This window comes from Amaranthus tricolor, chromosome 10 (genome assembly GCF_026212465.1).
Source record: "Amaranthus tricolor cultivar Red isolate AtriRed21 chromosome 10, ASM2621246v1, whole genome shotgun sequence".
Lineage (NCBI taxonomy): Eukaryota > Viridiplantae > Streptophyta > Magnoliopsida > Caryophyllales > Amaranthaceae > Amaranthus > Amaranthus tricolor.
In genome coordinates, this window is record NC_080056.1 from 5,644,308 (window position 1) to 5,667,624 (window position 23,317).

The window sequence follows — 23,317 nt, forward strand, 5'->3', positions numbered from 1 at the left end:
TGTGTTTACCCTAGCATGCAAAGGCTCTAATATGTAATCATTGTTCATTATTTCCAACCTTGTAACGTTGCCCGACATGTGCGGGTCGTTCAAGTCATATTTCCAATTATTTCCAACCTTGTAACGTTGCCCGACATGTGCGGGTCGTACAAGTCATATTTCCATTTGTTTGGTGGAATACACTTAGGAGAGCTAATCCCAAGGCAACCACCTACCTAAGACGTTGCCCGTCCTGTTCGGGTCGCCAAAGGCTAAGTATGCATACCCCCATGGTGATCATAAAGATCCCTGAATGCCATGGGAAAAATAGTTGATAATTTCCAATTTATTTGTTAACCCTATTGGGTATCATATCCATAAATTCTCAATTTCCACACAACCATTTCATATTATTTGAGGTGTCTAATCCTTATGTGATTACAATGCCTCGATTAGGAATAAAACAACATTACTTGCACAACCATATAAACAGTATGGTCTAAGCGTGTACCTTTAAGCACAGCAATTCCAAACAACGTTCAAGCACGACAAGAATTTCACCCTCTTATGAACCGAGGTCCTAATTAACAAACACACAAAACGACCACGTTTAATAACGGGTTTTCACAAACAATCCACTCCATACTACTAAAATATCACAAAGACTTGATAATTTCAAATGTTTTCATCCAATTCATGTTCGCTCCAAAATTCCCATTCTGACCAGAAACTTTTATGGCCAAATCGGACAGTTTAGAAAATTCAAATTAAAAATCCGACTTCACCGCTGCGTCCGGAACGCATCAATTATCTTGGGTACCAAATTTCATAATTTCTAGCATCCGATTACTATTTTTAATTATTTTAAGCGTTTTAACGAGGTTTAAAAACACATCGGTTAAATAAAACCACAACGGAACACACCCGATACCCGGATCGGGGCGCCACTACCGAGGCAGCAGCTGCTGTCCGGAATCCCCTTTTACTTTAATTATTATTTTTTTATTATTTTATTATTCGAATTATTAAATCCTTTCTTTTTTTTTTTTTTTTTAAATCTCATAACCTACATACCAACCGAAACCGAATTTTCATTCTACTAAAATAAAACAAACAAGACCAATTTCCTATCACACAACCACTTGATATTTCCACACATTTGGCAATACACAGTCCCATCAACAATCTAAGCCATCATCAAAACATAAGGCTAACAACTTAAGACATACTCATCATCAAGATCTTCAAAAACATTTAAAATTTCATAACCATGATAAGTAAATTAAATATTTGATCCTCTTATCAAATTTAAATTTTGTAGAGAATCATAAACCAACATTTTTTTTTATAAAATCGAACATATATATATATAAGGACAATCCTTTAAACAAATCAAATTTTGTTAAAGGATTTATAAACTCATGGATAATTACATCACTTAATCCACACACTTAAAATTTCATCTAACAAACTAAAATCTCGTTAGAGAAATATAAATCGTAAAATAAATTCAATTTAACATTTGAATAGACTTTATTCTTATAACAAATTTAAACTTTGTTAAAGAATGTAAATCAAGGAAAATTTGCATAACAGAAATATGATTTAACCCTTTTAACAAATCAATTTTATCAAAGGATTATTAAAGAAAACTTATATAAAATACTCAATCCTCCTAATAAGTCATAGGATGTCATCATATTGAAAGAAATATTATATAATCTCATACTAGAATTTCTTATAAATAAAATTTATAAATAACAACTCAACTTACTTACCCTTTGATTTGAAGATTGGATTGAACAAAATTTTTTTTTTTTTTTTCTTCTTGAATACCGAAACAAGAACAAGAAAAGAGGAAAATTTTCTGAATTTTGTTCACTTTGAAAGCTTAGGAAATGTGAGGAAATTCAAATGATGCTTAAGAATTAATAGGCACTTAAGAGGTGAGCTTAATGTGCCATAATACTCACTTATGAGAGGAGTTACAAACTCCTCCCATTCCTCCTCACAATAACCGGCCACCCCTTCCAAATTCCCCCTTATTATTATTTTTTTTTTAATTAATCATTTAATTAATTGAGTAATTATTGTGTTATTATTACAATTGAAACAAAACGTCATGCGATTAAACTCGTTACCGTTAAAAATACCCCACTTTGTTACTTATAATTAACTACGTAAAATAATATAATTTAATATCACTTATTTATTTTATTTTGTTATATTTTATTTTATTATATTATATTTTATTTTTAAACCCGATAAATGACGGGGTGTTACAGACTACCCCCCTTAAAAGAAGTTACGTCCTCGTAACTTGTGTGGCAGCGGAAAACATAGAACACAAACGCTATCACAACTATAACTCCACATCATAAAACACGACTACCAAAACAAAGATTTAACACTCCTTGCGCGAAATTCCTATCGCCCTCTACCCCCCTTAAGAAGTTACGTCCCCGTAACTCTACTGACCTGAAAAAGGTGAGGGTACTTTTCTCGCATAGCGCCTTCTGTTTCCCAAGTAGCCGCTTCACGCTCGTGATTTGACCACAGTACTTTTACCATACTTATATCCTTCCGTCGAGAGCTACGGACCTTTTTATCCAAGATTCGAACCGGTTGCTCAGGGTACGACAAAGATGCATCCAAATCTAAAGATTCAGGGTCTAATACATGAGTGGCTGCGGCATGATACCGCTTTAGTTGAGACACATGAAATACATCATGTACTTTTTCTAAAGAGTTTGGAAGAGCTAACCGATAAGCCACTTTACCCACACGTTCCAAAACTTCATAAGGCCCTATGAACCGAGGGCTCAACTTTCCCCGAGCACCAAAACGTACTACTCCGCGCATGGGTGATACGCGGAGTAACACCTGTTCTCCCACAGTGAACTCCTCAGGCCGTCGTTTCAAATCAGCATACGACTTTTGGCGATCCTGTGCCGCTTTCAACCGATCTCTTATCAACCTTACCTTCTCATTCATCTGAAACAACAAATCAGGTCCTAAGGTCACCGCTTCAGTAAAATTGTCCCAATAAACCGGACTACGACAACGACGCCCATACAAAGCCTCGAATGGGGCCATCTGTATAGAGGCTTGATAACTGTTGTTATAAGAAAACTCAACTAGATCCAAATGTTCATCCCATGAACCTTGCCACTCCATGACAATAGCACGTAACATATCTTCCAATACCTGATTCGTTCGTTCTGTCTGTCCGTCCGTCTGCGGATGAAACGACGTACTATAGAGCAACGTTGTACCCATTGCCTGTTGCAAGGTTTGCCAAAACTGTGACAGGTATCGTGTGTCTTTATCTGACACAATAGTACGGGGTACACCGTGGAATCGTACGACATACTTAATGTAGGCTCGTGCCAATTGTTCCATCTCCCAGCGACAATTAATAGGGATGAAACGAGCCGATTTAGTTAAACGATCAACTATAACCCATAACGCATCATTACCTGCTTTTGTTCGAGGTAAACCCACAACAAAATCCATAGAGATATCATCCCACTTCCATACTAGTGTCTCTAACGGTTGTAATAACCCTCCTGGTCTCTTATGCTCACTTTTAACCTTCTGACAGGTCGGCAGCGTGAGACATATTCTGCAATATCCTTCTTCATCCCCGACCACCAAAACATTAACTTGAGATCTTGGTACATCTTGTCACCACCCGGATGTACTGAAAATTTCGTACAATGGGCTTCATCCAGAATACGTTCCTTCAAAGACTCCTCCCCTGTCGGTAAACACCAACGACCCTTGAACCTCAAGCTTCCATCTTCATGGACAAGGAATCCCTCTGCTGTTCCTTCCCGTGCTTGGTCCTTTAATTTCAAGAGTTTCGGGTCTTTATCCTGAGAATTCAAAATTTCCTCAAGAAGGAAGGTCGAATAGCCAAGGCGTTCAGACATCCCTATAGTTCACCATTACGTACCACTTCCAAGTTCAGTCTAGCAAAATCCCGATGCAACTCTTCAACTCCGTCCAAGGTAGACAGCGAGTGACTAGACTTCCTACTCAAGGCATCGGCCACCAAGTTCGCTCGCCCCTCATGATATACGAACTCCAGATCATAATCTGTCATCAACTCTAACCACCGACGTTGTCGCATGTTTAAGTCAGGTTGTGTATAGAGATATTTCAGACTCTGATGATCAGTGTAAATCCTACACTTAACGCCATACAAGTAATGCCGCCATATCTTGAGAGCGAAAACTATAGCGGCTAACTCCAGATCATGGGTCGAATAATTAACTTCATGTACCTTCAGTTGTCGAGATGTATAAGCAATCACCTTACGGTCCTGCATCAGAACACAACCCAACCCTTTCTTCGACGCGTCACTGTAAACAGTATAATCCAACTTAGGGTCAGGTAGAGTAAGAACAGGAGCCGTAGTTAATCTTTCCTTCAAAGTCATGAAGACCTGTTCACATTCATCCGTCCATTGGAACCTCTTCTCTTTCTTCATTAACGAGGTCATGGGCCGAGCAATACGCGAAAAATCCTTAACAAAACGACGATAATACCCGGCCAAACCTAGGAAACTTCGTACCTCGGTGACGTTCTTAGGTGACGGCCAACTTCGAACTGCCTCCACCTTTACCGGGTCCACCGAAATACCTTCCTTAGAGACAAAATGACCCAAAAATGATACCTTATCCCACCAAAATTCACACTTTGACAACTTCGCGTACAACTTATTTTCTCGCAGGGTTTGCAGGACAAATCGTAGATGTTCCTGATGTTCTTCTCGGTCTTTCGAATAGACCAAAATATCATCGATAAAGATAACGACGAATTTATCCAAGTACGCACTAAACACTTGGTTCATTAAGCACATGAACGCGGCTGGAGCATTTGTCAACCTAAACGGCATCACTGTGAACTCATAATGTCCATAACGTGTTCTGAATGCGGTTTTATGTATATCCCCTTCAGCTATTCTTAGCTGGTGGTAACCCGATCTTAAATCAATCTTCGAAAAGATCCCGGCTCCTCTCAATTGATCAAACAAGTCATCTATCCGGGGCAACGGGTATTTATTCTTAACTGTTACCTTGTTTAACTCCCTGTAATCAATGCATAACCTTAAACTACCATCTTTTTTTCTCACAAACAGAACTGGAGCGCCCCAAGGTGAAACACTAGGTCGAATATAACCTTTATCCAACAATTCTTCAAGTTGAGACTTCAACTCCTCCATCTCCTTTGGAGCCATACGATAAGGGGCCTTAGAAATCGGTCCAGTCCCCGGTACCAAGTCAATCGTGAAGTCAATTTCCCGTTGAGGTGGCATTCCGGGATCTCGTCCGGAAAAACATCCAAAATGCATTCACCACAGCAATATCCTGGGGATTTCCATCTTTCTTATCCCCCTGGCTGATATGACACAAATACAAAGGGTGTCCTTGCCTCACAAGCCTTTGCAATTCTAAGGTCGATACCAAATTCGACCTGGGTCCCTTGGGAAACTTCCTATATCTAACGCTTTCTCCTCGTGGTCCTTCCAACAAAACTCTCTGCTCTCTGCATTCAATAGTGGCCTTATACCTTCCCAGCCAATCCATCCCCAAAATTACTTCTAAACCTTCCATATCTAACACATACAAGTCGCTAGGAAACACAACCTTTCCTATCCTCAAGGGTACATCCCTATACAGTTTTTCACAGCTGTACAATTTTCCCGATGGTACAGCCACCGTATAAGAAACTTTTTCAAAGGTCTCCAAATTCAACTCGTTCACTTTACTCTTTGCAAGAAATGAGCATGTAGCTCCCGAATCAAACAATACATTCACAGCTATAGAATGAATGGCGAACGTACCTGTAACCACATCTGTCGCCTGGTCAGCTTCTCTTGCACTGACCGCAGATACCCTTCCGCTCGCCGGCTGTACATTACTTCCTCCCACGTGATTTCCCCCGCGCTGCATTTCTGACCCTTCTACTCGATTCCCACCAACCCTGCCTTGCCCGCCATAAAAAGGTTGCGGGAACCTTTGACCATCATTGCCACGATTTCCATTCCCGTGCTGTTGACTGGCTTGACTACCAGCGTTGTTTAAATTCTGCTGTCGGTTTTGGCCACTCGGCTGTTGACTTCCGCTCCCTTTCTTTCTGTAGCATTCAAACTCTCTATGCCCCCTCTTGTGGCAAAAATTACATTCGATCAGATTTCCTTCACAATCCTTTGCCGGATGATTTTTCTTGCACCTCTTACAGAAATACCTCCTCTCATTGCCATCTCGATCGAATAATGGCTTAACAAACTTCGTGTTGTTCCTAATTCCTGAATTCGAATTAGATCCGCCTCCCTGAAAATTTCCAAAATTCCTTGCTTTCTTCTGATGAAAGCCCGACACATTCTCCATTGCATGGCCAAAAACGTCTTTCCTTTTCTCAGGGGCATTACCCTTCTCTTTTTCTTTTTCTTTCCTCAAAATATTCCCTATTTGTGACGCTCGCTTATACATCTGCTCCAGTGTGTTATATCGGTCACTCTCAATATGTTTTTGAATATCGAAAGATAAACCTAACTCAAAACGTTGCATCTTTTTCTCCTCAGTGGGTACATCATCAGGGCAATACTTGAGGTATTCCATAAATTTGTGATAATATTCGTCTAATGTCATACTACCCATTTCCAATCGCGCAAACTCGTTCGACTTATCCTTCCTTACGTGCAGCGGATAGAATTTCTCCCGCATGGCCCTTTTAAACAAAACCCAACCAAAATCCCCCTCAGCCTGCTCCAACAACCCCGATCTACTGTTTGCCCACCAGTAGTCGGCTTCTCCAACTAAATAAAATGCAGCCTGATTGACTTTCAATTATTCCGGGCATTCTACTACATCAAAAAGTTTGTCGAATTCTCTTAACTAGAGTTCAAGCTCCGACGGTTCCCCTTTACCGTCGAAGGTCGAGGGTTTGCTCTGACTAATCCGTTTGCTCATTTTAGATGCTAATCCTGACATAGACCTCTCTCGTGGTGCGCTTACACTTGATAATGCTTTCACCAGATTTCTTAGCGTACGGTTAGCATCATTTCTAAACAGTCTCTTTCTTGACAAAGGAGGCATCTTATCTTAACACTAAGCATCCCAAGTGTCAGCACTCTCTTCATAGCTAGCTAAGTCAAAATCCTCATCATCTGCATCTTCCCCAGAATTAGAGCTGGAGTTCGAGTGTGCTTCTCCTGATTCACTGTCACTATCTCTAGGGTGGTTTATTGGTACCTCCTCCTCGTCTTCTTTGGGATCCTCTTCATCTGAGCAAACCCTATCAAGCCCAGTCCCATAGCCATATAGGTCATAGTGCGACCCCCAATTGTCGCCCTCATCATTACTGGAAATCTCAACGTAAGTAGGTGGTTCCCGCTTAGGCTCCCACGTTTTGACATCACTCTCCGACTGAACCTCGGTTTCCACTAGTGGAGGGTCGGGTAGGTCCCGCTCCTTCAACTGTTCCATGACCATATCAGCGTCGTCTGATATGTAGGTCTCGCCCTCCTTCCCGGGTTCTACATTTTTCCTAGATTCAGACAAACGATGTAATTCATTTAAGTCTAAATCTAAATCATACCATACCCTATCAGCCTTTGCCTTAACCATTCGCATCCTCTCCCTATAATCTCGGATACTTTCACCATTCCTTATTCTCCATATATCAGCATTGGAGATTTCTCTCCAGGCAGTCTCTGGGTCAAATATCGATACTTCGCTAGTCTTCCTAGGGGTGTGTGAGTGCATGGGTGTTTTTCCCTTATCCATATATCCTAATTCTACACGGATGTACAAATAAAACATTACTATCACAACAACACAAACACAATACAACAAAATTACGTCCTAAGGACTATTTCCCCAACTCTCTATTAGGTCGTTTATTCCTTTATCATCTAAGGAACGTTGGCTCTGATACCAATTGTAACGGCCCGGTTTAAGTGACCTGGAATATCATGTGAGAACATGAATCCGGCTCACAAACGGACGCAAGAAAACTCATCCTTACTCGGATCGTCAACGTTCCAACGGTAAAGGAATATGGTCAACAAAGAAAATAGCGCTAAACAAAACAAAACCAAACATACAGCGGAAGTCTTTACATACAACTCGAGAGCCCATCGGCCTCTAGACTAACTAAAATTGTACGAGATAAAAGAAAACATTACAAACTTTGGTTACATAAACTGAATTATTTAGACTCATTACAAAGTAAGTCTAGACTTGATAGTTACGGGTTCTAAGCTGAATCCTCACTCCAGCCCCCTCCTGCGATTAACCTGCTGCACGTCGTATGATAACACGTAGCAGGTTCCAAAGAACAACCAATACACGTCAGAGACTTCATACATATATTAAACAGGTTGAATACAAGCATTGTGTTTACCCTAGCATGCAAAGGCTCTAATATGTAATCATTGTTCATTATTTCCAACCTTGTAACGTTGCCCGACATGTGCGGGTCGTTCAAGTCATATTTCCAATTATTTCCAACCTTGTAACGTTGCCCGACATGTGCGGGTCGTACAAGTCATATTTCCATTTGTTTGGTGGAATACACTTAGGAGAGCTAATCCCAAGGCAACCACCTACCTAAGACGTTGCCCGTCCTGTTCGGGTCGCCAAAGGCTAAGTATGCATACCCCCATGGTGATCATAAAGATCCCTGAATGCCATGGGAAAAATAGTTGATAATTTCCAATTTATTTGTTAACCCTATTGGGTATCATATCCATAAATTCTCAATTTCCACACAACCATTTCATATTATTTGAGGTGTCTAATCCTTATGTGATTACAATGCCTCGATTAGGAATAAAACAACATTACTTGCACAACCATATAAACAGTATGGTCTAAGCGTGTACCTTTAAGCACAGCAATTCCAAACAACGTTCAAGCACGACAAGAATTTCACCCTCTTATGAACCGAGGTCCTAATTAACAAACACACAAAACGACCACGTTTAATAACGGGTTTTCACAAACAATCCACTCCATACTACTAAAATATCACAAAGACTTGATAATTTCAAATGTTTTCATCCAATTCATGTTCGCTCCAAAATTCCCATTCTGACCAGAAACTTTTATGGCCAAATCGGACAGTTTAGAAAATTCAAATTAAAAATCCGACTTCACCGCTGCGTCCGGAACGCATCAATTATCTTGGGTACCAAATTTCATAATTTCTAGCATCCGATTACTATTTTTAATTATTTTAAGCGTTTTAACGAGGTTTAAAAACACATCGGTTAAATAAAACCACAACGGAACACACCCGATACCCGGATCGGGGCGCCACTACCGAGGCAGCAGCTGCTGTCCGGAATCCCCTTTTACTTTAATTATTATTTTTTTATTATTTTATTATTCGAATTATTAAATCCTTTCTTTTTTTTTTTTTTTTAAATCTCATAACCTACATACCAACCGAAACCGAATTTTCATTCTACTAAAATAAAACAAACAAGACCAATTTCCTATCACACAACCACTTGATATTTCCACACATTTGGCAATACACAGTCCCATCAACAATCTAAGCCATCATCAAAACATAAGGCTAACAACTTAAGACATACTCATCATCAAGATCTTCAAAAACATTTAAAGTTTCATAACCATGATAAGTAAATTAAATATTTGATCCTCTTATCAAATTTAAATTTTGTAGAGAATCATAAACCAACATTTTTTTTTTTTAAAATCGAACATATATATATATAAGGACAATCCTTTAAACAAATCAAATTTTGTTAAAGGATTTATAAACTCATGGATAATTACATCACTTAATCCACACACTTAAAATTTCATCTAACAAACTAAAATCTCGTTAGAGAAATATAAATCGTAAAATAAATTCAATTTAACATTTGAATAGACTTTATTCTTATAACAAATTTAAACTTTGTTAAAGAATGTAAATCAAGGAAAATTTGCATAACAGAAATATGATTTAACCCTTTTAACAAATCAATTTTATCAAAGGATTATTAAAGAAAACTTATATAAAATACTCAATCCTCCTAATAAGTCATAGGATGTCATCATATTGAAAGAAATATTATATAATCTCATACTAGAATTTCTTATAAATAAAATTTATAAATAACAACTCAACTTACTTACCCTTTGATTTGAAGATTGGATTGAACAAAGTTTTTTTTTTTTTTTTTCCTCTTGAATACCGAAACAAGAACAAGAAAAGAGGAAAATTTTCTGAATTTTGTTCACTTTGAAAGCTTAGGAAATGTGAGGAAATTCAAATGATGCTTAAGAATTAATAGGCACTTAAGAGGTGAGCTTAATGTGCCATAATACTCACTTATGAGAGGAGTTACAAACTCCTCCCATTCCTCCTCACAATAACCGGCCACCCCTTCCAAATTCCCCCTTATTATTTTTTTTTTTAATTAATCATTTAATTAATTGAGTAATTATTGTGTTATTATTACAATTGAAACAAAACGTCATGCGATTAAACTCGTTACCGTTAAAAATACCCCACTTTGTTACTTATAATTAACTACGTAAAATAATATAATTTAATATCACTTATTTATTTTATTTTGTTATATTTTATTTTATTATATTATATTTTATTTTTAAACCCGATAAATGACGGGGTGTTACAGATTCCAATCTTGCTGGACCTATCCCAAGCCCACTTTCACCCCCCCTTTCTCTCCCTACCTTGGACGCTGATGTTGGGCTGAATAGGTCACTTGTGGACCATGTGCATGTTCATTCAGCCACGGCCCACTCGCAACATACCCACTCAGCAAGCCCAAGTGTTTCCCCTAGCCCACAAATTCAAAATCCATCTCTTCCTTCTACTGTTACCACGAGAAGCAAAAATGGGATATTTAAACCCAATCCAAAATATAAAAATTTCAATACTATGGTTTCTAATGTTACGAAATCCCCTCTCCCTCGTAACCCCATTTCCGCTCTTCGTGACCCGAATTGGAAAATGGCAATGGATGATGAATTTAATGCTCTTACTAAAAATAAGACGTGGGAGTTGGTGCCCCGTCCACCTGATGTTAATGTTATTCGTTCTATGTGGATTTTTACTCATAAGATGAAATCTGACGGCTCTTTTGAGAGGCATAAAGCACGACTTGTAGGTAATGGCAGAACACAACAGGTTGGCATTGATTGTGGGGAGACTTTTAGTCCAGTGGTGAAGCCGGCTACTATTCGTACTGTTCTTAGCCTTGCTTTATCTAAAGCTTGGTCGATAAATCAGCTTGATGTTAAGAACGCCTTTCTACATGGTAAGCTTCAGGAGACGGTCTATATGCATCAACCCCTTGGGTACCGTGATAAAACGCACCCTGATTATGTGTGTTTATTACGAGGCTCCTTATATGGTCTTAAGCAGGCACCCCGAGCATGGTATAAGAGGTTTGCTATTTTGTTTCTTCTATTGGATTCACTAATAGTAAGAGTGACAATTCACTATTTATTTATCGTCAGGGAAACAATGTGGCTTATTTACTTTTATATGTTGATGACATTATTCTTACTGCTTCTTCTGATTCTCTGCGGCGCTCTATTATGTCCCTTCTTAGCTCAAAATTTGCTATGAAAGACTTGGGTAAGCTTCATTATTTTCTTGGCATAACAGTGACAAAACATAAGGGTGGATTATTTTTGTCGCAACGCAAATATGCGGAGGAAATTATTGACCGCGCAGGTATGGCTTCTTGCAAACCTTCGGCTACGCCTATTGAGGTCAAACCAAAGGCCAGTTCTACAGGTTCTCCTTGTGTCGACCTTAGATTATATCGCAGTCTTGCAGGAGCCTTGCAGTACCTTACCTTTACTAGACCAGATATAGCATATTCGGTCCAACAGGTTTGCTTACATATGCATGATCCGAAAGAGAGTCATATGGCGGCTCTCAAGCGAGTTATTCGGTATGTACAGGGCACTATTGATCAGGGATTGCATCTGTATCCGTCAACTATTTCATCTCTAAAGTCATATACAGATGCTGATTGGGCTGGGTGTCCCGATACTAGACGCTCCACATCCGGATATTGTGTGTATTTGGGTGATAATTTGATTTCTTGGTCCTCAAAACGGCAACCTACTATATCTAAGTCTAGTGCTGAGGCAGAGTACAGGGGCGTTGCTAATGTAGTTTCTGAGTCATGTTGGCTTCGCAAGTTACTTTTGGAGTTACATTGTCCAATTAAAAAGGCAACATTGGTGTATTGTGACAATGTGAGTGCTATTTATCTATCTGGCAATCCGGTACATCATCAACGAACAAAACATATAGAGATGGACATTTTGTTTGTTCGAGAAAAGGTAGCACGTGGTGAGGTACGTGTTCTTCATGTCCCTTCTAGGCACCAAATTGCAGATATTTTTACAAAGGGGCTCCCTCGTGTGCTTTTTGAAGATTTCAAGGCTAGTCTAAGTGTTCACCCTCCTCCCGCTTAGACAATGGGGGAGTGTTAAGATATATTAATTGATAATATATCTTTGACTTAGTATATATTAGTTTCCTAGTTTATGCCTAAGAATATTTTGATGAATATTTGTTAGCTTAATTAGTGGCTTAATTAAAGCATGTATTTTGTATATATTATCATGGAATGAATGCAATAGGATGAAAGATATTCCTTTCATGGTATCAGAAGCCAATGTGACAAAAGGTCACGGGTTCGAATCTCAACCACCCCTCATTCAAAGTGGAATATTGAGCACCATGTATGAGGAGAACATGTGTTGCATCCACACTTCTAGCCCAAAGGGCTCTCGTGTGAGGGGGCGTGTTAGAGTATATAACATATCCTGGGGCTTCAACCATCAGCTTAAGCTTTTGGTTGAGTTGGTTCCTTGACAAAATTTTTATGATTGAAGTTTAATCACGATGAGAATGACATGATGCATTCTCTGGAAGTTTATACTACAAATCATTATCATTACCACTATTTAGTATTAACAACTAAATAAGCCGTTATGATAATGTTTTGACATGTCCAATTTTTTCTCATTAATACAATCTTACGGTGAAATATTTTTAAATTGGGTTAAATAATCCAAGTAAATTAATTAAAACATTCTCTTTCATACTTATAATTGTTGTGCCAAGCACCAAATCTTATGATGGTCAAGGCAAGGCTCGAAGTGATTATGATTACTTGAGCAAGGAAGGCAGCAGGCACCTGAAGAGGGCGCTCGACTAGTCGAGCAAGGCTGGTTCGATCGAGCCAAGTTTCTGCAGTTGATCAGAAGGGTCTGGAAGTTCGCTTGAGTGGTCGAGCGGATCATGCTCGATTGCGGCTGTCCAGAGGCCTAAATATTGCGTGTTCTGTTTTGTTGCGGGATTTCCTTGGGCTTCAAGGGTTTTGTCCTAGGGCTTCTAATATGTGGTAGGCTATATAAGAGAGTCTTAGAACATTACTAGAGGCAGGTGAGGAGGCAAATACACTAGAGAAATTAGGCATTGGCCATTAGAGTGTTTTCTTAGTATTAGTGCCATTTGTGGAGTTTCACCCATTAAAGGTGAAACCTTTATGGATTAAGAGTGCGCTCTTAACTATTGTATGTTGAGTCATTAGTGTAATTGAGATTATATTAATGATAAGATACTTTATTTGAGAAGGACGTATCCATTGATACCTCATAAACACACTGTTGTTGCTTGTTTGTGGTTCTCTTATTTATTCTCTGTTGTCACTTGTTTTTTTACATTTTATTCTACCATTGTTAGGTCCGAGCAATTCGCTTTCAATAATATTCTTATTATTATTATTTAATCTTGACGCCATGTTGATGTTAAAAATTACACTTTTCATACTAAAACATCCAATTTAGTTGTTATTAACCACTTTAAATTTAAATTTAACCTTTTGTATGGACGTGTATTAGCAGGAAATGATTTGATTTGTTTATGAAAAATAGCATGGAGAATCGACAAACAAACATCACACATCATTGTATGAGTCAATTTTACAGAGGCGGACCCATGTGGTTGCTTGGGCAAGTTAGGTGGTGTGCCATTCAACCATTAGGCTAGATGCATTTTCTTTGTTATAGATAGATGATTAATTATAACTGTTATAATTTTAGAATAAAGCGATTAAAATATTCAACTATTACGATTTTTTTAAAAAGAATAGACGTGAAGAATCTACATTTTGTTTGTCTCAAACTCTAATTTTAGGTCAAGAACAAACTTGTGTACCAACCCATGCTTGAATCCCTCCTCATTCTCCTTAAAACTTGATCCTTAATACTTGATGTGATTGTAAGATATCTTAATGAACAAGATTGAGCTTTTACGGGTTTTAGTTAAAAACACAAGTGTACAATTTTGCTAGGGTTAAGATATTCAATTGTCCGATCTTGTGATGATTAATAGGTTAATGGAGCTTCGCTTTATTTAAGTATTTTTTTTTTATCTCATGCTTCATTGATATATATATATATATATATATATATATATATATATATATATATATATATATATATATATATATATATAGTTTTGCTATAAAATACATATAAATAAGTTGTGCAATTCCATTACTTAAATTTTAGGTCCGCCCCTAGTCTTCTTGTGATGTGTATGAGCTAAATAGCCTTAATAATATAACTTAAAAGTAAAATAAAATATAAACTCTTATTTTGATGTAGTTTGATCGAGAGATCATCTCGATCGAGTGTGGGCATTAGAGGTGTTCATTTGGGTTATTAAGTTGATTTCAGTTAAGTGTTTTTGGTCAATATAAAATCGAATTTTGTATCAATAATGATTTTTCTATTACAAATCTATTTTTAAATCGGATCAAATCGAATTCAATTAAGTAAATATTAAATTATCAAGTCAAGGGCTCGGATTGGAATGCTAAACATTGGACTAGTGGGGAGTATATACTTCATAGAAAATCGATAATTTTCAAATTATCCATATTCTAATTCTTGACTCACCATAAAACTGCAAAACAGAAAATTCATTCACCATTTCACTTCCTCCTAACTTTTTTTCTTTCACTCAAATTGGAGGCTTAAATTCGGCTGAATTTCCTAAAAATCTTATATATACGCGATAATCTTTTCCCTTTTCATCCCTTTGATTCATTTTCCCTATTGTATGGCGGTCGAAGAAAGCAGTGGATTCGCGTAAATTGATATTCAAAATTCGATATCTTGAACAAGTTTTCTGGGTTAATTTCTTCAATCCCTGTCTATCGTCGCCTCGAATTCTCTGCTACTTTTTCTGGATTCCTTCGCATTTCAGCTAGTCATTTTATCAGGTATTTCATTTATTGGATTCTTTTTCCAATTTTTCATAGTTTTTCAATTGCATGCAATCTGAGTTTGATTATCTTAGTTCCGAACTTAATCAATGAATTTCCTGAAATCCCAGTTTGTTCTGATTGAGTTTTACATAAACCCTAATTTTGAGAGCGCAAAAATTTTATGTTACTTAACTGATTGTATGCACTAGCTGAAGTAATTGATGTAGGTTGAGCCCTTTGATGAAGAAATGATTAATCCTTTCAACTGTTCTTTTGCGATTCGTGTTGTTATTAGTAAAACTAGTTACCGTTTTGGGTATAAGTTTCCGAGTGAACCATAAAGTTTAATATTAAGACAGGTTTTGAAACTAGATAGTCAAGTAAACTCTAGAGTTGAGACATGTTGCAACTAAGTAATTACTATCATGTTCCAATAAGTATGGTGTTGCTTAGACCTTGTGAATGTTTTCCATAGCCTGGGGTCATTTTGTAATGGTTTTCAACTCTATGCCTAAAATGACTGGAAGCTACTCGAAATTATTTGATTCGAACTTTACAAATCTAATTTCGAGGTCAAGTGTTTCCTTTCTGTGCACTTGTCCTGCTTTTCATTTGTACTGAGAAGCTATAGGGAGTAGGAAACTGGGAATGTGAATTAAAAACCATGTAATATTAAGCTCTTTTGCTTCTCATTTGTGTCTCGAGCATGTTGGTGAAGTTATGCCACCTTTTCTGCAATGTCATCACTCGTGCGTTTGACCATTACTAAACGTTAACGTCAATAATTGGGAAATAGGGACTTAGAGTTGAAGACTTGTGTCTTTGTTAGGAGAGTTTTTTAAGGAGGTGAAGACTGGTTGCAATTAGAATCACTAGTTTGTTGGATTGAGCGATGATTGATGTAGTTGATCCAATCTTGATTGATGTAGTTGATCTAATCTTTTGGGATTAAGACTTTGACATTGTTGTTGCAGTAATTTTGTGAAATGTTTCATTTAAAAAACGTTTCAGAAGTTTTGAAAAAAATCTTTTCAAAAGTTTATAACTAGAAGAGAAAGAAATTGCTTCAAGTGGATATTTGAATACCATGGGTCCATATTTTAGAACAATAGAGACATCCGACAAGATGTGACCTATAGAACTAAGTATTTAAGTGTGAGTGACAAAAATGAAGTGTGGCCACAAGAATAATTGGAAATTATGGGTTTCTCTTTTTGTTGGAAAAGACAATTTAAAAATTGTGGGGAAAGACGTAACACGTCAACCATCTTGTTTTTCGAGACCAACTTACCTATTTATGATTTAAAAATTCAAAGTTTGTAGTGTTGAATTGCGCTTTCCATATAAAATTGACGTTGGAAAATTGATATTTGACTTGGAAAAGAGTTGGTGAACATGTAACTATTTGGTTTGGTTTTAAGTAAGATATGATACCTTTACTAGGTATTTCCATGCTATGCTATGTTTTTACAGGTCTTTTCCTTGTAAAACCCTTATACTAGGGTGATTCACCAAAAGGAAAAAAAGTGTAGCCTGTTAGTGATCAAAGTAGTATCTTCAGGAACTAGGATGGAGATATTATTTGTTTGCTTGATGCTCCACTGCTATTAGCACTTTTCTACATTCTTTACTCCTGATTTTTTCCCATGTAAAGAGATCAATTCTGACAGATGAGTAGCTCAAATTGGAAGACTGAGAATCTGATTTTACCTTTTATATCCTAATTTTAGCAGTGCTAAATGACATGAGGAGAAAGAGTTAAGAGATCTGGTGATGATGGTTTGCATGTACGCTGAGTGACATGATATGTTTTGCAATGAATGATTTGTGTCTATTCCAAGTAGTGAAGTTTGAGACTGGTAAGAAAGCAGGGAAATAGAAATTTATCAGAGCTGGCTTCAACTCTTCATTTTTCAGTCAATCTACTCCTAAGGGCAGATGTTGCATCTGCCAAAATTGTTGGGCAGACAAGCCCTTTGCTGAAAAAGGAGGTAGAAGTGCCAGGCAAGATGACGAAGAAGGCAATGCATGATGTTGGGATTCATAATGTTCCTATATGTCGACAAACCAAGGAAGGTTATTGCTCAACACATAGCCGTTTGTTGGAGAAGTGTAAGCACGCAAAAAATATGCTCCAAGATCATGAACCAGATAAAGATAAAAGTTCAAGTGCTTCACAAGCTTTTGTCTCAGAACTGATGCAGTTTCCTTGCTCAGATTTTGAAATGGAACAAAAGGTTCCAACAAATCTTTGCAGAGACATTGGAGCTCCTCTTGAGGCATCAGACAGGAGACAGGAGAACAATGAATCATTCTTAACAAGCTCTATAAGTAAGACATCTGATTCGAGAGGAGATGATTCTGGTAAGTCAACATTAATGATTGAAAAGGTAATATCCACATCAGGAGCAGCGCCACGCTCTCAGAAACATGTTAAAGAGACGTCATTGTTTGAAACCCTCAGAGAACACGATATTTCGTTATCTAATATGAGTCTCAAAGACCCTTTCTCTTTGTCTAATGTTAGTCAAAATAATAGCCTTATAAATTTATTAAGCTATTTTCCGCAAAAGGCTCCTAGTGTTAGCTCAAGGAAGAAGCTTCTTATTCTCGATATCAATGGAATATTAGCAGATATAGTTTATCCTCCTCCCAAGGGATACAAGGCAGACACTAAAATTGCAGGACGAGCAGGTTCATATTGATCTTTAGTTATATTTCTATCTTTTCTTTTAGATGTCTTTTGTCATGGGCTCTTGTAAGCTGAATATTGTTGGTTTGCTGCTTTGTGTGCAGTTTTCACCAGACCTTTCTGCTCTGATTTTTTAAAATTTTGTCTTGAGAGATTTAATGTGGCAATTTGGTCATCAAGATCCAGGTAAATATCTAATAAGCATTTGCCTTTTCCAAAATGTTCTTTTGTTCGTTCACTTTTTTCAACTTTGATCAAGTGTTGCTTCTAGTATCTCTTTATCTTTTAGTTGTTTCTTTGGAAGAGTTGTGCCAATGAAAGGAGGAACAAGAATGGAAGAAACACTTAAAATTTAAAATTAAGAGGCATAGCGGAAGAAACACTTTGCTGATTTAGGAATCATGTATAAGAGTGAATAATAGTATGTAACACCTAAAATGCATAGTCTTAAAAATAGTATAGAATGAAGGTACAAGGTAGTATCAAAGGTGCATGAAATTGATAGGCTAACTGCAAGTGAAATTCTCAAAGTGTAGAGGGCTACATGATTTAATAATGATACTCTGACATGCCAAAAGAGTAAAGGAAATCATGTCTCATTGAAGTTTATGAGGAAGTAAAACTTTATAAGCTGTGACTTGTAAGTGAAAAGATATCATCATGTGGCTGTTTATAGGACAATAGATAATGGTATGGATAAAAGTTTTCCATATACTTCCTCCAATCTCTTTAATTTGCACCATTTCTTTTTAAGATACGAAACCAATTTGGGAGAGGTGACACTACAAAAAAAAATGAACATAGGAAGTATAAACTAATTTTACTTGCAAACAAAATTTTGATTTATTAGTTTTGTAAGAGTAAAACAAGTGGCAATACACTAAAAAAGGTAATGAAGCTCGTCATTGTATTGAAAACTAGATATGCCTTTTGGTTATGCGTATTTCATAGGATTATGAGTATGCTTTATTCATTTATGCTGATTATCTCTTGATTTATGAATGACCCTTATTTGATGAGGCCAAAGAATTATAGTTTTTTGGTTTAAGATTATAATGGACTAAATTAAAATGACTCATTAAATTACGTTCACTTCTTATTTATGTGAAGTTGCACATGACATTTGCTATCAAGGGTCAATCGAAAACAACCTCTTTGATAAGGGTTAAATTGCGTATGATTTGTGAACTTCTATGTGATATCAAACTCAATTACTTGAGGGTTTTTCATCGAACTGATTGCTTCTTATTTAAATTTGATTTTTTTCATTGTACTCATTAAGCTTATGTATGATGAAATCTTTTCTTCCACAGGAAAATTATTGAAAGACTAATTAACTACTTGCTAGGTGATATGAAGGACCAGTTGATTTTTAGCTGGGTAAGTTTCTTTTTTCCTTGTTATTTGAGATTCGAAATTGATTTAGACAAATTCAACGTGCAAGGAAGGGAATTCTACTAATTGGGTACTATTAGCTTCAGTGTATTTTAATCTTTGTTTCACATATACTCTCCCGACCCAATGCGTTTGCTACATTTTCTTTTTTGACCTTGATTCCACATCCTCTCTCCCAATCTCATCCATAAACTCAACCTCTCTTTTCATGTCATCTCCACATTTCTTTCACCCAATTGTTTTTCTGCCTTGTTCTTCCACTAATACCTAACAAAACTAAAAAAACTACAAAATAACTATTCATTGGGACAAATGAGTATAGATGAGTACACTTAAGGTAAGATATTGTGCTATAAGCTACGGTGTGCTTGGATTCTTTATTTCACCTCACCTAAGAACTTGTGTCAGCCTCAACACTCGAATATTGGTACGAGTTATGAATTTTGACACTTTATTTAGGTCAAATGGTTTTTTTTTTCACAAAATCATTCAATTACTTGGACATGCATCTGAGGTCTAGACTTCCAATAATGTATGCTTAGAGACATATGTGGGAAGCAAATAAGTTTGTGCTAAGCAGACTCAACCATACCAGTTTAAATAGGTTATGACCTGCTGTTGTCATAGTATGGGCGTGCTGTGAGAGGAAAAATTTTTATATTCATGGGCTTGTTTGGCTTCCGTGTTGACTCGCCAGCTTCCTCCCTTACATTGTGCTCTCGCTCAGTTTTCTCCTTTTATGACAGCAGATTTCAGTGTTTTAATAAATCGCATCTGCTTCCGTCATCTGCTCTCACAATTCACATCTAGCAGAGTTCAATTCTGAAGTATTTTGATCTGTCTCTTGATCATTTCTATACACACTGCAAAATTTGGGTTTTGGAATCATTGATCTGCAAAATTACAGATTCAACTGAATGAGGATCCCACAAATTTAGTTTGAGCTTCTGAAATTTGAACAAAAGAAAACAGTGGAGGAAAAAAAACCTCTGTACTTGTTGAGTGCTTTGCATCTTCTTACTCTATTTTTTTGGAACTGTGGCAGTGGTTTGGGTTTCAATATGTGGCTGAGAGAAAATAAGTTGACTTTGATATTACCTCTGTCGCTACAAATCAGCAGCACGTACTTACTGTGTACCTGGATCAAGTCGGGTCGGGTTGTATGTGATTTGGCCTCCTCATTGTGTAGTGACCCATATTTTTAAACAGATCTTTAGGAATTTATCCTGATGATGCTCTCTAGCATGTCTTGTAGAAACTAGTAAAATGCAGTAGTCATAGATCCAACTGCTAAAGTCCCATAATACTGGTTTGCAAGACTTTGTTATCTGTTTTGAAACTTAGGACAAATTAACTATATATTCTAGACATATGATAAATCAAGTCCATGTCTGTTTCACATAAGGTCATCACCTATTATTGTTTTCGAAGATGGTTTCGAAAGATATATCATTACTATTTTCCTTTTGATTGTTGATGAGCATGAAGATTGGAGTCATTGTTGTATGTCCAAGACATTCAGATCCTGAATTTCAAGAAATTGTATGCATTGCTTGTTTTTTAGGACCTATCTTATTGCACTGAGTCAAATTTCAGAACCCTGGAGAATAGGCATAAGGCGTTGGTTTTTAAAGAGCTTAGAAAAGTCTGGGAAATTTATGACCCTGAACTTCCCTGGAAGAAAGGTGAATTCAATGAATCAAATACGTTATTGCTTGATGATACTCCTTACAAGGCATTGCTCAACCCTGTAAGCTGATCACCATTCTTAGTGGATGTTTTGTTTATAACCTGAGATTTTTGGTTTGAACACTTACATATATGATTGTTGTTTCCTTGCACAGCCTTATACTGCAATTTTTCCGTATTCGTATGACTTCAAAGATCGTGCAGATGATGCAATTGGTACGATTCACCTGGCCATATGTTAATTTTTTTAAAATGTATTATATTTTGGGTTAATTATTGTGGAAGTATGAATATCTTTCATGTGGAAGTATCATAAACAAAAGGTTAATCTAAGCATGAGCTGCTGTAATTGACAGGTCCGGGAGGGAAGATTCGAGCATATCTAGAAGAGCTAGCAATGGCAGACAATGTACAAGAGTATATAGAACAACATCCGTTTGGTCAGAGCGCTATAACCGAAAGAAGCTTGTCTTGGCAATTCTATGACAAAGTTATCAAGGAACAAACTGCAGTTGCTGCTGGGAGTTGACCTCTTTTTTTTTCTCTTAATTGAATTGAATTTTTTGCATATATCTCACTCAGTTTAGAAGTTTTGGTTTTCCTCTTTCTGAAGGTTGTCATGATCAATGTTACTCTTGAAAGATTCATTTATACAAAAGCATTACCATTATTGTTTACCTTTTTCAGATGGGCATACTTTGTTCGTTTGAATTTGATACAGCTAGTGCATAAAATTATCACTTTGACTGTAGCAAATTTAAAAGGACCAAAAAATAACAACCAACAACCCGATGAACAAAGTTTTCTATTTGTCCGAGAATAAATTTACGCACATGTGTTGGTCGATAGAAAAGGCATTGTTTTGTCTTCTCAAAGTATATAAGGGATCTTCATTTGGTACCATCCGTCGGATTTTGGGTTAGGTGTGTCTGATCGGATCACTTTTTGGTATACTTTGAGATGATAAGGTACTCTTATTTTCAGTCTAATTTTTTGCATTTTGCTCTTCATGGTTATGATGCTACTTAAGAGTACATGAGATAGTCTTTTGAGATGATGAGCTACTCTTATTTTCTTAATTTTGCAATATTCCCTAGGATCCTAGTTAATTGTTGCATTTTTTATGTGATTTTTGCAAATGATCTGAAGTTGAGATCACCTCAAATTAGAGATGCTCATTCGGGTAATCGGGTTGATTTTGTCTTAGGTGTTTTGGATCGGTTCGAAAACGAGTTTTGTGTCCACATTGGTTTTTATATAATTATAAATTCATTTTTAAGTCAGGTCAATTTAAGTTCGGTTACAAGATCGGGTGAATATCAGATCATTGGGTCTGTGTTTGAACACTTCTACTTCAAATTAATATTAATAAATTTTTAAAGTCACAAAAAATAATCTCAAAACATACACGAAAGATGTTGGAATATAACTAAAGAGTCAATAAACATCCTTTACAATAGAATATAGCACAAGGACTGCTAATATTTCATTCTTCTATCTCAAAAAAATAAAAGATTGAACTTACTACCATTATTATGGTCTAAAAAAATTATCCCATAAAAAGGAAAAAAAAGATGAATAAAATCAAATAATTAATAGAAAATTAATGAATCGAGGTATTTGAAACTTTTTCAAAATCAGCGTGTTGTATTAATGACCACCGCCACCACTAGGACCAGATGCTAATCGCTCAAGCCAATAAGCCATAGTAGACCTTTCCTTAACATAAACTATATCATAGGCATCTCGAGTGTTACCAATACCATTATAGTCGGACAATGGCCTCATAGCACTCGTAGAGGTAACGATGAATAAAAATGCTACAACAATGAATAAAATAAATTTAATCGAGTTGACAGTGTTTATCATTTTTTCTGTTTTAGATATCGTAAAATAATTCTTTTTAAAGAGAGGAATTTGAGGATATGTTATTGTGCGAGGAAAAAAATGTGCATTTGGGAGAGTATTTATAGAGGGTTTAGTTAGTAGATATTTTGTATTGAGTGATACGAATTGGACTATACAAGTCATACGATGGCGGCATTTTCTTCTTGACCAAAAATAATTCCATTTTTAGTCTAAAATTACTTGTATGTTTTGGCTTTCTTTGGATTGTCAAAGTTTAATCGGACTCAAAATTAATCTAAAATCCGATTGAAATTTAATTAGTATTATAATTTGGAAATTTTGATTTGTAACCCGAAATTAAACCGACTTAAAAGATAGTCAAATCCAACTAAAACCCAAACTCAACCGTTTGATCC

General features: G+C 36.6%; 1 protein-coding gene across 2 annotated transcripts; it reads left to right on the plus strand.

Annotated features, from left to right (window-relative positions):
- Positions 1–14,952: 14,952 nt before the first annotated feature.
- LOC130825321 (uncharacterized) lies at positions 14,953–21,728 on the plus strand. 2 transcript variants are annotated; one of them, XM_057690482.1, is made up of 7 exons: positions 14,953–15,292; positions 17,008–17,971; positions 18,074–18,155; positions 19,283–19,349; positions 20,929–21,114; positions 21,209–21,269; positions 21,410–21,728. In XM_057690482.1, the coding sequence occupies exons 2-7, from the start codon at positions 17,287–17,289 to the stop codon at positions 21,580–21,582; spliced, it is 1,254 nt and encodes a 417-aa protein (XP_057546465.1). In that variant the 5' UTR covers positions 14,953–15,292; positions 17,008–17,286; the 3' UTR covers positions 21,583–21,728. The 2 variants fall into 2 exon arrangements, with proteins under 2 accessions (XP_057546465.1, XP_057546466.1); XM_057690483.1 differs by having other exon boundaries at positions 17,011–17,971.
- Positions 21,729–23,317: the final 1,589 nt, after the last annotated feature.